Here is a 15,908-nt window from a genome sequence, read left to right on the forward strand (position 1 = left end):
CTAAGATTCAAGAAATTAATTTTTTATGAAATCTCAATGTATGTCACGTTAAAATCTTGAAAACGTTGCATACCTACGGTAGCTTTACTGATATGATAGGATATAACTTTCCAATGCAGTTACTGACATTTTTTCTGATATTCATTGACCTTAAGAAACACCTAACTAACTATATGAATGCTTGTACTATGATGCAAAACTGTTGTTGTTATGTAGGTGTGAATGTGTTACTTAACCTACGCAGTGTTTTGACATTCTCTCAGTCTTTTAGGTAGGTTTGTCTTTTCTAAACAATAGTCTCCGCTCTCTATGTATATTCATAATTTACGTAACAAGATATTTTCTTCACTGGCAAATAAATTAAGGTGTCATCTTTATCAGAACTCAAGCATATTATACCATTAATTATTCTTTTGTTTTAGTTGTTTAAAAATCGCGGAGAGAAGCAGAAACTGAATGCATTTGTGAATCAACATAATAATGTCTATCCCATTGTTTGCTCAGTTTGTCTTAGTTTTAAACGTTGCATTGAAAGGATTCAAGGTACAGAAAGAAAGAAATAGATCCAGGGAAGTTTTCCACTTCTGTACATTTGGAATTTCCAATGTTCATCTGTAATTTGTACTATGTACAGGGTGTTCGGAAAAAATTGCACTTTTTTCTTCTTTTTCCTAGGTGTCCAATGTGTGGAGAGAAGTGTCAGTGACAAGGATTGCTATTTGATATTCTAAGTTTTGATTGAAATACCACCATTCACAAGACCACATTTTTTCAAGATGGCGCCCACACAATTGAATTGATTTTGAGTTTAACGTCCCGTTCAGCAGCGAGGCTATATGAGACGTGGACCTACTGATTAACGTGGAATCTGAACCACATGAGCACCCGCCGGGAATCGAACCCGGGTCTCACGCCCACGCGATAGAAGGCATTCTATGCTGTGGAATACACAAAGATAACGTCCGTTATCACAGTTCAATGGAAATGTCACGACAGTTTGGAGTTGATCCACCTGACAAGAACTCCATTAAGCGTTGACCTACACAACCCATGAAGACAGGTTGCCTATGCAAAGGCAAAAGCACCGGCCATCCTTCGCATTCAGAGAAGACAGTGAATAGAGTTCGACAATCCTTCCAACGCAGCCTCACGAAGTGAGTTCAGAAAACGGGTCGTGAGTTACTATTCTGCTACTAAACAATCTGGGATTCTTCGTAAGCGATTGAAATTCAAGGCTTACAAGCTGCAACTTGTGCAGGCACTGACTGAAGAAGACAAAAATAGACATGTTGGGATTAATGGAAAATTTAGGGGTAGGGTAGTCTTTAGTAATGACTAATAAGGCAACCTTCATATCAATGGCAAAGTCAACAAGCATTATATTGGCTTCAGAATACCCTCGGTTAGTCACTGAACATGTCAGAGATTCTCCAAATTTGAACTACTTTGCTGCCATTTGCAGAACAAAGCTTTATGGGCCATACTTCTTTGCAGAAAGAACTGTTGATTCGAGCATGAAAATAAAATGGACTATCGACTAGATATCTGTCTTGTCACGAAGGGCCCCATATTGAATCTTTGTAAGGTAGGTAAAAATATTTTGATATATTGCCTTTGCCTTGTTTTTGGTCTATAAAGTGTTCTAATATAACGCCAGGGAGCCCAAGAATATATTTCTTTGAAAAAGGTACATTCTTTTCCGGACACCCGGTATATTCTATTTTATCTTCTTTCAAAAAATTTCAATTTTCAAAGGAAGAATGAAAAGCAAAAAGAAAATGGAAAAGAAAGAAGTAAAAAGACGGAAGCATTGCTAGGGACACTGTTTAACTTCTATAAGAACACTGTTATTTTTTACACCAATTCCTCGATGATTAAAAAAAAAAAAAAAAAAAAAAAAAAAAAAAAAAAAGTTACACAGTATTATCAGCGTTTAACGAAAATGAGACATATACCACTCAATATATCTCATTAGAAGAAAATCACCTGGATGAATGTGCATTCTGGTGTGTAGTGTTCGAGAAAATAGAGAAAAATTGGTGCTGTACGGTAACTATCTACATATTAGACCCTAAGATGAAAACTCATTCTTAAAATACGCTGGTCAAAATTTTCATTCTGAATGACACAGACAAGACGACATTATACTGTATGATTAAAGAGATTTAGCCTGAAATTATGATTAATTATAAATTTTAATTTCTGTCAACAATAATAATTTTGCAAAAATTGATAGATCGCAATAGAGCTAAACAAACTGACACGGTTGAGGATAAGCTCTCAATGCGTAATTTTCGAGAATTCATAATGTTATAGAATTGAAGAGTATGTTGTTTGTTCCTTGTCAATCTAATACCGGCGATAGGTTTTATTCTGTTATAATAGATTTACTTATTTATTTATGTAGAGTAAACTTATGTGATAAATATACGCTGTTAAGAAGTAGTAAATTGCATTTATTTGTTGTTTGATTATTTTTTTTTTTTAACAGTGGTGTTTAGTCCTAACAATGATACAATACACGTAACAATATTACCAGCGTTGTTACTAAGGTTGATATACTTACTTGTAGCAAATGCAAAAATAGAAAAAAAAAAAAAAAAAAGATTTGGCTCACGAGGAAAGTCACATCAGCAAAAAATAAAATTTATCCCTGCAAACTAAGAGAAGAAAGCTTCACATAACTATCTCTACGCTCTATGGAACCCGAAGGTTCAATGTCTCGTTCATAACAGCTCTCTACTGACTTCTATCTTTAGCCAACTGGATCCAATTTCTATTTCGTATCCTTATTTCTGCGAGATCCATCTTAATATTGTCCTCCCATCTGCGCCTAGGTCTTCCTAATGGTCGTTTTTTTAAGATTGGATTTCCAGTTAAAACTTTGAAAGCATTCCTACTTTATTCCATTCTGGCTGCGTGACCTGTCCACCTAAGACTCCTAAATTTGATGACTCTAACAATAGTTGGTAAACGGTATAAATTGTGCAGTTTCTCGTTATGAAGTTTCCGCCATTTCCCATTCCCGTTTCTCTTGGGCAAGAATATTCGTCTCAAAATTTTGTTCTGAGATACTTTCAGTCTACGTTCTTCCCTCAGAGTAAGCGACCATGATTCGCAAACATACAGAACAACGGGCATGATTGTCGTTCTATGTATTTTAAGCTTCAAATCCCTTAACAGAATTCGCGACGATAAAAGGTTTTGAACTGAATAATAAGAAGCATTCCCTGCGTTTAGTCGACATTTAATTTCTTCGTGAATATGGTTTCGCTCTGTTCATATTTTGATCCTAGGGGTTTGAAAGTACCCACTTTATCAAAAGTATTATTTGATATTTTAACGCATCCATAATATGCAGTATTACGATCCCGAAGAAACTTTCATGTATTTAGTTTTCTCTGCATCACATAGCTTCAGAAAGTCGCATAGGCCTACAAGAATTAGGAGATTATAGATAAGCTTTATAGAATTAGGAGATTTTTTTTATATATAGATAAGCTTTCTCCACTTAGTATGTAGTGGTGAAATTTAAAAAAAAAATGCTGATGTGACTTCCCGCAAAAGTTGCCTCTCGCAAGTTGTTCGCGTTACAAGAATCAATCAACTTTGCAGTGTAGACTTATTTCAGTTCCCGGAGTTAAAAAATAAATAAAAGTTCTCATAGCACTTTTTGACTGATGAGCCAATTATTGATTTAGGAAAGGGTACAGAAAACAAAGGAGTTGATGATTGTCAGTTTCCATGATGGTTTTAATAACTTTTCAGTTATTATTATATTTTTAATGGGCAACAATATTTTCCCGCCAAGTAAAGAAAATTTATTCATTTACTCAGACACATTTCGTCGTTTTTCAGTGTCTGGGGAAAAACTAAATTCCATATCCAGCATTAATAAATTATTTTGCACCAATAATGACAGTGGTATCCCACTATCAACATTAATAGTATAAAATTATGGTTCATCTGGAATTAGACATGCTTCTCTATTAGGAGTTGCCGTATATAGAGCATTCAGAACACAAAGAATTGAAATCCACTTAACAAAGTTGTTAGAAAAAGAAACAAAGTTTGTGGGCTCCATTTAAATACATGGAAAAGTGAACACTGTTTTTAGCATTATAAGATTTATTTACAATAGGGTCTAAATTTGAATCTTTCAAGGACAGAGAGGAAGCTTTAAGTCGAGATCTTAAATATGAATTATCTCAAAATGACCAAAAATGGATTTGAAACTTTTATACACTGAGCACCCCATACATCAATTGCTACCGGTCCGTAAAATTGGAATTTATATTGAAAAGGAAAGAGTTGCTTACTTGTCTAACTTATTTATTTATTTACTCAGTCCAAAAATTATCTTTCAATCTATCAGCACGTTACATTCACAGAAAATATATAATGACAACATTTCATTATCTAGATATATTTTTATCTTTTCCTTTGCAAGTAATTATCCAATAATCTTGTGGATCTTCCTTTCTTGGAAACAAGTGAAGTGAATATTGTTACCAGAATAACATATGTAGCTGCTGTTAAAAAGTACACATTCTCGCAATATGATCGAGAATTTAAGAATTTTACAGAGAGAGTAAAAGAAAGAAGAAAACGGGTATTCTTATAAAAAAAAAAAAAAAAATCTGCTCTAGCTGAAACCTCTACATTACTTACTTACACGATAACTAGAGATCATTCGAAACTACCTTTCTAATAATGTATTAGTTTCGTAGTTCCTTTTATGTATCTACTATCCTACTTATAATACACGTACAGCGTGTCTATAAAGTAAGTCAGACTGAAAACATTACTACGAGAAAATGATTGCATTGTATTTCATGATGTAGGTTGCATATGATAAACTGGTCCTTACTTTTTTTTTTTTTTTTTTTTTTTTTGTCATTTCAGGTTTGTGTAGTTTCCAATTTGCCCATCAGAGGCGCTGGTCATCAAACTTGTACGAGTAATAATGGCGTTTGTTGATGCTGAAAAGTCATTCTGTGTGTTGAAATTTGAAAGATACTAGTATTCTGCGCAAGTGCAGCGTTCGTTTCGAATTAAATATGGCAAGAAAGCGGCCTCCAGGAAGTCTATCAAGAAATGGCATGAATAATTTGTCACAACTGGTTGTTTATGTCCTCCGAAAAGATCTAGACGTCCTGCTGTACCTGAAGAACGTGTCGAACATCTAAGGGAGACCTTCCAAAGGATTTCGACAAAGTCTATGCACAGAACGTCCCATGAACTAGGAATACCTCACCAGACCTTGTGGAGGGTTGTAAGGAAACGCCTACACATGAAGCCATACAAGTATCAACTACATCAGAATCTGAAACCTTGCGATAAGGAAGAATGATTTTAATTTGCACGTCATTTCCAAGAGATAGGTGATAGTTAAAGTTGTAATTTTTAGTGACGAAGTCACATTGTACGTCAATAAAGGTTAATCTCCACAACTGTCGAATTTGGTGAATAGACAATCCACATAGCTCCAGCTCCAGATATGCTCCAGCTTTGGTTCATTTCACAAATGAATGAGGACTCTGATGATTGTGTGTTCAAGCAAAATTCAGCACTACCTCATTATCACTGCCAAGTTCGTTCGTTCAATGAGATACTGCCACAACATTGGATAGGAAGAACAGGCCCTTTTGCACAACGTTTTTCTGAAATGGCCTGACAGATCCCCAGATTTAACCACCCAAGATTGTTTCTTATGTGTGTACTTGAAGGACCGTGTTTACGTGCCTCCTCTCCCACAGAACCTAGACGAACTACGAATCAGAATTCAAAAGTACGCCAGAATGGTCACACCAGATATTCAGACTCCGGAAGTACTTAGAAATAATTCTGACCTGAAACTTCCCCATAAGATAGTTAATGGGAACTTGAGATCTGATACCCTTCTTCAAGAGCTATTCTTACGTGTTCCTTCCCGCAAAACCCGAATACCCGCCTATTCCATCCTGCCTCTTCTAGTTGGCAATCATACAGAGGTATCTTTTTTACAGAATACCAAGCAACTGATGTTGATAATTTTTTCGGGTTACCCGGTGTTTGACAAATCAATTAAACGCATGCTGGCCGAATAATATTACTACTTTTGTACTCTTTGTTGACATTATTGGTTTTATTATTGTTGATATATATATATATATATATATATATATATATATATATATATATATATATATATATATATATATATATATATATATATATATTCTCTTTTTTAATTTGGTTGTTAACATTTAACTGTGTAAAATGGCAAAAATGCTGTATCTGGGAATTAGTTCAAAAATAAATAAATAAATAGCACACACCAGATGTCCAAAGTCTGGCAGGAGTTTGATTTCCTTATAGATATTTGTCGCATCACACACGACGACCATAGAATCAATATAATGTCTTCAGTCCATTATATAACCTTAAATACCCTTGTATCAAATAAAACAGAAAATTGACAGTATACTTTAAAACAAATATTTCAAACTGGACCCGACTTTAGGGACACGCTGTACAAAACATATTCTGTTCGTAACGCTAATTCCTAATAGTACACAGCCGAGCCACTAGTGTTACCTGTCTGCTTAATGCCAATAGATGACGCTAACATGCAGGCAATTTGGAACTATTCGGACAATTTAACTGATACTTAAAACCTACATTTTTCAATTTAATTATTTAAAAATAGGACAAGAACTGTAACCACATTTAAAGTAAGCATTGTTTCATATTAATATTTGAAAGTGGATAATGATCAGATAGAACATAAACGTAGTTTGCTATTTGTTACTAGGACAAGTAAAGAATTAGGGCTTTTAATTAAGCCCGATTTTAATCTATAGTATGCAGCAGGCCGAAGGCTTGGACACAAGTGCTATTTAGTATAACTTCAACATACGAAATAGGATATAGGACAAGTGGATGACGTAAGCGGTAAGAGGTCGAAACTGTAATACAGAATGTATATAAATTGCTACAGTTTGTTTGATAGAAAATCAAAATAAGCTTTACCTTTAAAATAAACTACAAATGTCATAAGGAACAGAAGGGTAATTGTGTTCACGAATTTCTGTGTATCGACTTTTAGCGTCACACAGAATATGTGTTAAAGAGTAAACTACGCACATTCCTACCTTGTCTTATTTCTGACAAAAGAAAAAAACACCTGATGCATACGGTCTTTTAAATTTACTCAAATACCTATTTGTATTCCCTTTTCACTTATAATTTTTACTTGTTTATTCGTATATTTACATATTAAAATGCTACTTTTATATGTTTATGCCACTTCCTTTCGACAACAATATGTCGGAAATCACAAACTCTAGAAATGTGCCGTTTACCCTGATGGATTCCAAATTTTGTGTGGATTTGCCAGTTTTCATTTAAATTTAAAAGAAAAAAAAAAACATGATAATGTTTTCCTTTCAACGTTCAGGGGTCATTTTGAGCCCATAAGATTAACATTGTTGTTATATCGTTGCTAAGGTTATATTCTTGGGTTAGACAACAAGCAGAAAAGCTACGTACAGAGGGTTGACGGACATTGCAGGTACTTTGCTTTATTCTTGAATTGCAACGAGGGGTATTCTATGATTGTATAAGAAAAAATATTTCCTTTGACATCCTATATCACAGCCTTTCCCAATCGGTGGTCTGATTATCTCTAGGGGTCCGTGGCATTATTTACATTTGTTAATGTATAAAAGATGTAAATAAAGCCACGGACCCCCTGTATGCACTATGTACTGTATGTTGTATGCTTATAAATAAAGTTCCGTAATTTGATGGTTAACATTACTATCTACCTCTCAACTTCTACTCAGGTACCAACATTTAAAGGTGTGCGGTCCGTATCTTGCCTTAAAAGTGAAAAGCAGGTGCGCAATACTGAAGTAATTGGAAACCACTGACACTTCTCCAAAGTTGCTACCAAATCTCCCCAAGATCTACAATTAAAATACCGCTTTTATATGATTGAATATTTCGTTTTTCTTTTGGGAGTCTTCCCGCCCTTTACTTGTGTCTTTATAAAGGGATACAAGTAGAGATATAGTGAGGAAGTAGGAAGGAGTTTGGAGTTTCATGCTTATATTAGAATGATGCGCTATGTAGACAGAGTAGTTCAGCTGTTTATTTATTTATATATTACTTTTGGATAAAATGGAGCTGATAATGTTCTTAAAAACGTGTTCAAAAGTATCACACAGGACTGCACAACAGTTACGGCAGGCTAGTTTGATCACACAATATGATATCTCTTTAGTATTTTCAGTCGTGTTAGCTACTATGCGGGCTTGACGATCAGCTGTAGTCGTACTTTATCAAAAACTTTAGCAACACACTTGGTAAGCTCTACGCAGGATAATGATCGGCATGGCTAGGAATCGATAATTACAAAAATTAAGTTGAAATTATGTTGACCCAACATACTTCAAAGTGTACCTTGGCCTACCAAAAATTCGCCGTCATTTAGCCAACAGAACCTGCGTAAGTCCTTGGTGCAATATGGTTTTGAACACTGGAGGACACCGTGGCTCAGTGGTGGTGCGTGAGGTTCTTGGTAGAATATTGTTTTGTATACTGCAGGACACGGTGGGCAGTGGTAGCGTGCTTGCATACCTCTGGTGTGTGAGGTCCCTGGTTCAATTCGCTTCCAAATAAGTTTATGATGGACAACACCGTGTCTGTGGGTTTTCTAGGGGTACTACCGATTCTCATTCCACCAGTTCTTCCATTATTATTCACTTGCCCTAATTATCCGTCTCCCTTGGGCTAAGGGGCATAATCAAAGAACGTTCAACTGAAAGCCTTCATTTCATTTTAATTTGCTTTTTTCTTTCTTACAGCATTGAATCTGTTTCCTTTGCAGTAGCCCTGAATAATTTATAGTCAGTTTACTTACGTCTATATTTCCAAATAACATACAGCGACCAGCAACACGAAACAAGAAGAGAGTCAATAATAATAATAAACAAGAATCAAAACGTATTGTTATGAACAAAACATATTTGCACAATCGTTACTGCTCGTTAATATGTAAGTCAAAAAATGCTAAGAAGTATCTGTGAAAATGGAAAACAGATACAGTATTAACCTTGCAACAAACTTTGATAGCAATATTTTCACATTGTAACAAGAAGTAGCACTACGGGACGTGTAACTGAAATAATTAAAAACGCTATTATTATTTAACATTATTTAAAATTACTTATTAACCGTAGTATATACTGTCCTCTTACAGGTGTCATAATGAAAGGATAGATAGGATGTATTTTAGCATCAGTTTCATATTAATTGCTGGCCTGTTTCTAAGCTTATTGTTATTGGCCACATGAATGACTTTTTTTTCTTTCTAGCGACATATAAAACTTTCTTTTCGTTTCTTTGTCGATTTTCTTGAAAACTCTGCACGCTCCCAAATCAATTTTTGTTCAACTTTTTTTCTTTCTTTAAAAAAAAGAAGAAGAAGAAAAAGAGGGGCGTTAAATATGTGTGTTTCCTTCTCTAATATCGTCCAGCAGACCATCAATTAGAATTTTAATGCAAATTAATGAGATCTATAGATTCATATACAGGGTGTTTCAAAACAACACCGACAACGTTAGGGAGATGATTCCTGACACAGCCACGTAGCTAGGATTTCGCAATAGGGGGGGTCCATGATGAAATACTGTGGTTATCACATCAGGGTCTCGATCATTCTAAACTATTTTACTGGCAACATATATTCGTTCGTTTAGCCAGGATTTCGTAATAGGGGAGGGAGGCGTGACTTGAAATGCTGTGGTTACACACCAGGGAATCGATCAATCTAAATTATTTTACTCGCAACATTCCCATATTGGTTTGTTAGGACAACAAAATGAGGATATGTTAGTAAGTATTTTAATAAAAAACTATGAAGAAATCTTGAGTAAAATAATATAAAAAAGTATTGAAAAAGATATAGTCTCGCGAGGTCATTCGAATTCGGTTCTACTTGTCTTCTTTCTTCTTTTTCTTATCTTCGTTTAATGCCGTCAAGGATAGCAACGAGATCTCTTTCGGGAGTAAAGACATCATATAAAATGGATTAGTGTTACCGCGAAATTTCTGGTACCGGGCATTTCTGGGCATTTCTTAAGTTCTATTTGAGGGTCAATCTCATCGAACTGGTTTATCTATCGTCATTTGTAGTCCATAGGATTAGCATGGAGATAGATGGAATGGTCCGTTACAATAATATCAATTTTAAACTTGACCCCCTATTCCCCCGTTTCCTCCACACAAAACTCCTCATAAGAAAGAGTAACCAAACGCTTGTTGTAGCTTTATATTTTTGACGCTGATTCATCTTTTTCTCGTTTCTTTTCGTTTCATCCTTCCTTAATATTTTTAATTTCTGGATCCGAAAGCAGAATTGGCGTGGGTCAATGAAAACTTGACCCACGTCCCACTGTCCCCACCACCCACCGTGCCCCACGACCCACTGACCACCACCCACCGTGACTCACTCTGACCCACGACCCACCATGACCCACAACCCACCGTGACCCACTCTGACCCACCACCGACGGTGACCCACTCTGACCCACCACCCACGGTGACCCACTCTGACCCACCGTGACCCATCGCCCACCATGAACCACTCTAATCCACTGTGACCTATTCTGACTCACCAAAATCCATCGTCATCAACTCTGAACACGACCCACGGCTTCTTCTGTACTGACTAAAGAGTTTACACTTGTAATAAAACAAGACTGTGAAATTGTCACTAATCGGAGTTTGAATTTCTAGTCAATCGCTCAAGCACCACTCTGTTAGAATAACGGTGGATCTGACCTTTATGATATACAATGGTAAAGTGTTTGTCAGTAAGGAAATTGAAACAGTTCGAGGTGGGGGGAAATTAGTGTGTGCCTAAAATATAATTGTACTAAGAGAGTATTCTTGCAAGTGTTACTTTCTGAACGCATTCCAAAAGAAGCTTGTATTCGCAGGAAAATACCCCTGTACAATATGGAAAAGGTTATGGTTTCTCAATTCACAGTATTTTTCTCACAAAGTACTTGAAAAATCAGATTTTCATAGTGTATAAAGGTGCTCGGGTACCCTATGTGAGAACATCTTCATAAAGTATGCTCATAATTGTAGTTTGTGTAATCACTAAAACACCACGTTAAATTTAAGTTACAAATCTGCATAATTGCAATTATTATGAATATTTATTCAAAGTAGTTTATCTAAAGCAAAGAAGAGACTTACTAAAAAATAGGTACCAAGTTGAATAATACAAATAAGCCATTAGTAATACAAGTATACATTTTCTATAACTCGTAATTTTCCACCTTAAAACAAACCTGAAATCGAGTTTATTTCCTGTTGGTAACTTTTACGTGGTAAACCATCCGCAGCGGAATGATGTCCATCCTTCAGCCAAGAAATAACTAGCTCGTCTACTTTGAGCTTGTCTAGCGGTGGGCCATTAACATTGATGAACAACAAGTTAGACAATGTTTGAGCACTTAGTCTATTTCTAATATCAGTCATCTGTAAATTCACAAGGGGAAATCCCCGTTCGCACTCTGTCATGGAAATTGACAATATTTCTCCCCGATTTCTGCAACTCCTCATCGACAATGTGCTTGTTAGACTTAAGTCTGATAACGGTTTTTCTTGGTCAGTTTTGAAATACTCAGCAAGAAGTATAATCTCTCTATCACCATACAACATCTTATCCATATCGACCATGTCAGTTGGCAATGTCGACTCATGGAGAACAGAAACATCATCTACCACGCCTTCGATAGGAAATCTTGTGAATAAATTATCAATTAAAGCCTGATAAACTGATGATTTCTTATTTGTTTATAAATTTAATTTGTGTAATTACACATGAAGGTTTGATGCCATTACCAAGGTCCCTCCCCCGTCTAGAAAGCGAAAGGGAAAGAGGTTCCTGGAAAGTGTTCAGAGGTGAATGGGAATTTCCCTCCTTCTTCCTCTTCAATTACCACACTGCTGTTTGCCATGTGCCAAATTACGATGAATTTAAATTATCATAGTATAATTATTTCCTTGTTGAATTATCAATACTTTTCAGTGGAAAAAAGGATGAAATTTGAAAGTTCCAAATCAAGGTAAGTACACCAACGTAAAGGGAAAAAAGTGTAAAATTTTCCATATAATTATGCGTACAATCCAAACTTAAAATTTCCGTGTAATTAAGCTTGCAGTAGAAATTTTATGCCTATTTTAGTCACAAGTTTTTGGGTTGATTGCCCTGTGCTGTAAGCGCTCCATATAATAAACATAAGCTTCAGCAATTATTATAGTAGAAAGCAATGGATATATGAAGCTAAGCACTGTATATTTTTGTTTCTGATTTTTTTTTCTTAAATAACATCGATCGTTTTCGATCATTTTTACAAACCAACTCACTACCAATTTCCCATATATAGAAAGTGCCCACCCCCCACATAAAGGAAAATTTTAAAAAATGCTAGGACGCATTCTGTTTATTTTCAATAAAGAGTTAATACACTGAATTTCAGCTCCATAAGTTTAAAGGCTTGCAGAGATACTCATTTTTTTTTCCCACAAGAATTCGGATATTATGTATTATATTATGTATTATAGTATACATATTATGTATTATTAGGATATTATATATTATAATGAAACCAATATAACATCCCAGTTTGGATTAAGGCCTAACTATATACCAAAAGTAATTTCATTTGACTTTGCAATTTGACCATGATGATCAGGCATACATAGTTACATTCAATTTTTTATATAATAATTTATATATTACAGTGATTCAAAAATGTATTTTTTTCAGTAGTTAGCTTTTCTAAAAACTCACAGATCTCGAAAGCCAAGTAGTAGTATAAGTCCTATTGCTATTATTACAATTAAAAATATCAATATCCAAAAGTGCCTGAAGTTCTTTTTTCACTTGGTTAGATATACTCACCTGAGGTAAGTAGGCAAAAACAAGTGGAAAAGGAAGGGAAATGAAGGTGTTGAAAGTAAAACGAAAACAAATTTACCAGTCTTCAGAAGATGCTGTCTACCATGCAGTGAGCAGAGAGGGTCGGTAGATCATACTGAGTCGGTGGGTCGCAGTGGGTCATGGTGGGTGGTGGGTCACAGTGGGCCACGGTGGGTGGTGGGTCACAGTGGGTCACGGTGGGTGGTGGGTCGCAGTGGGTAACGGTGGGTGGTGGGTCACATGCTGTTGACCCCCGACCCACTCAGATAACTTGACCCACTTGACCCACTTACCCACTCCATCTCTGTCCGAAAGAGGGGGTCTGGACCCCTGGACCCACCCCTTGGCCACGTGCCTGCCTGACACCAAGATAAGGCAAAAAGTATAGACTAACCTGGGTGCAGAAAGCCGTCATTTCGGAGTTATAGGCTGTCGAAAATTTGAAAAAATGAACTTTAAAGGTCTATAGTTCCAAAACTATGGGAGCTACATGGATATTTGGATATGACTAATAGGTCTACCAATTCCTAAGTGAAGTCTTGAACCGACTATGGTAGGTCGCATAGTTTTGGAGCTATGAAACTTCAAATTTCATTTTTTCATGTTTTCGGCAGCCCATAACTCCGAAGTTAAGCATTTGTGCACCCAGGTTGGATATACTTTTCGTCTTATCTTGATGTCAGGAATCACCTCCCAAATATTATCGCTGTTGTTTTGAAACACCCTGTATATCTTTAGACATCATTTTTTTTTATTACAGCGTACGCTGCTACTATTATAGAATTTTTCTATTTACCTTTACAATTATATTACGCGTTTGTTTCTTGCTTGTTGATGTGTTTAACTTTCCTTTTCATCTTCAAGACTTATTATGACATGAATCTATAATTCGACTAACGTGGAATCTGAACCACAGTATTCCAAAAAAGTCAGCAATTATTTGCAAGTTTTATTGTCTGAAAAACTATTTAGTCTGAAAAAGTCCATGATCCATTTTTTTAAGTCGGAAAAACTATTTAAAGAAATACAGCATTTATTTTAAATAGCGTATTTTGTAATGGACTTAAGGATGGAAAAAGGATTTGTTCTCTCAAACAAAGTAATAATATTATTACTTTTTAAGGAAAAATGTTAAAGAAGATACAAAAAAAAAAAAAAAAAAAAAAACAAGGTATGACCTTGAGTTGTTAGGAAGTAAATATGTTTATTAGCAAAAAGCTGACAAAACATTTGACACGCATTTTTTTTTTTCCTTCTCCTTGTGTTTTTGCTTTCGGAGCGAAATATTTTTTCAGCATTTCTGTTGACGAGTCTTTTCAAGGTGCAAATGATTGCAGTTTGTGAATCAAATTGTCATAAATATTTCTACTATCACCCTCAAACGAGTGGCTTTTCTGTCAAAGACATATTTTATATACTGTATATGCCTATACTGAACACAACTCCCGGAGAGTTTTCCAGGATTTTCTTGGTTTTCAATATATTTATTTAAGGCAGCTTTTTTGTGGATAGATAATTTGAGTTCTCGTCTTTTGTGCAGAAGAACTGGATTTGAACCTGGTGAGAATTATTTGAGTCCATACATGATATCGGTTAGTGGCGCACGAAAGGGGGTTTCAGTGTTTTGAGCAAGATATGGAAAAATACTTATTTTCTATATTAAATGCATGTAGGAAATAATTATGTATTTAAATATTTTTTTAAAGAAAAACTCGTGTTCTGAAAGGATATGAGATTAAAATGAAATTAAATCTTTGTTTTACATCTTACGCTTATGCTGGCTAGGCTAAACGAGACAGTTATGATGATAAATGAACGAAATTATGGAATGAAGTGGGGAAAAACTGGAGAACCCTGAGGAAACACACGCACACGGTGTTTGTCCACCATAAAGTTTACTTGGCGCAAGTTGGGATCGAATCAGGGACCCCACGCAACAGAGGTGAACGCTCTACCATTGATCCACCGCGGTCTCCTATATATCTAATAAGGAAGTTCGTAGGATAATCAAGAAATTCGAAGCAACAGGTTTGACTGCAGACATTGAAACACCCAGACATTATCATCCATGCCGCGCCATTGTCCACGACAGTGTCGCTATATGATTTGGGTGCTTAAATTTCCCTTGATGAAATTCTGCGTACTCCACTGATCTTGGTACTGAAAAAGAACATTATATTATAACCAAAGAGAATTTTGTTTGAAAATGTGCAGGGTATAAGCAGATCCCCCATGGATATAAAAGTTTATTAAGAAAAGCAATAGAAATAAAATTACGTAATATAGTCCGACAAAAATTACTTGTTTTTGAGTCATTTAGCATTAGCTAAATGTACTGTAACCTGTGACAAACTTGCACGTAGACAAATGTGGAATTCAATAGTTAGGTATAATTCATTGTCGATCAAGTGCTATAAGCAGACACGTACGCAGGAATTTATTTCTGTAGGGATTCAAAGCTTTCGAGGTGATCCAAATTGAATATTCAATATGAGAATAGATTAGAAATTAAAATTTGTAAAATCACTCCTAAAATTTTACAGAGAAGTCAGTATGTATTTCGTGGCGGGGCCCAGACCCCCAATACCCTACCTTGTGCATAAGTCCCTGGCTATAAGAGTGCCGAGTCAATATAGTGTTGAGTTAGTTTAGAATTTCCTGCAGTTTAAGTATCTCAGACATCAAGCGATTGTTGTCGAGCTATTATAACACAATGAGGAAGGTTTGAAATCAAATGAAATTCCGAATGTTTTATTACAATAATAATAAAAATAAAAAAGGCAAGAGAAAGAAAGCAATGGTGAAAAATGAAATGAAATCTTTGTTTTACGTCCCATGCTTATGCCGGTTAGGCTAAAGAAGACGGTGATGATGAGAAATGAATGAAACGGTGGAATGAAGAAAGTGGGAGGAAATTAGGAGA

The 15,908-nt window shown here is 35.5% G+C and overlaps 1 protein-coding gene across 5 annotated transcripts in view; it reads left to right on the top strand.

Moving 5' to 3' along the window:
• LOC145660563 (uncharacterized) overlaps window positions 1–15,908 on the top strand; it is a 385,653-nt gene that overhangs the window by 215,017 nt on the left and 154,728 nt on the right. For 3 of the 5 annotated variants that reach the window (XR_014126831.1, XR_014126832.1, XM_081725787.1), the window contains one exon: window positions 4,906–6,155. The exons of 1 other annotated variant lie outside the window; for it this stretch is intronic. Coding sequence is in view for 1 of the 4 variants with exons in the window: in XM_081725787.1 (XP_081581913.1) it covers window positions 4,906–4,964 (59 nt within the window). In the remaining 3 variants the exon portion in view is untranslated. Of the gene's footprint in view, window positions 1–675; window positions 1,586–4,905; window positions 6,156–15,908 lie in introns of those variants that run through there. One more of the 5 variants, XR_014126830.1, reaches the window with a different exon arrangement.

The sequence above is a fragment of the Thermobia domestica genome, chromosome 9, assembly GCF_964235325.1.
Source record: "Thermobia domestica chromosome 9, izTheDome1.hap1.1, whole genome shotgun sequence".
NCBI classification, from domain to species: domain Eukaryota; kingdom Metazoa; phylum Arthropoda; class Insecta; order Zygentoma; family Lepismatidae; genus Thermobia; species Thermobia domestica.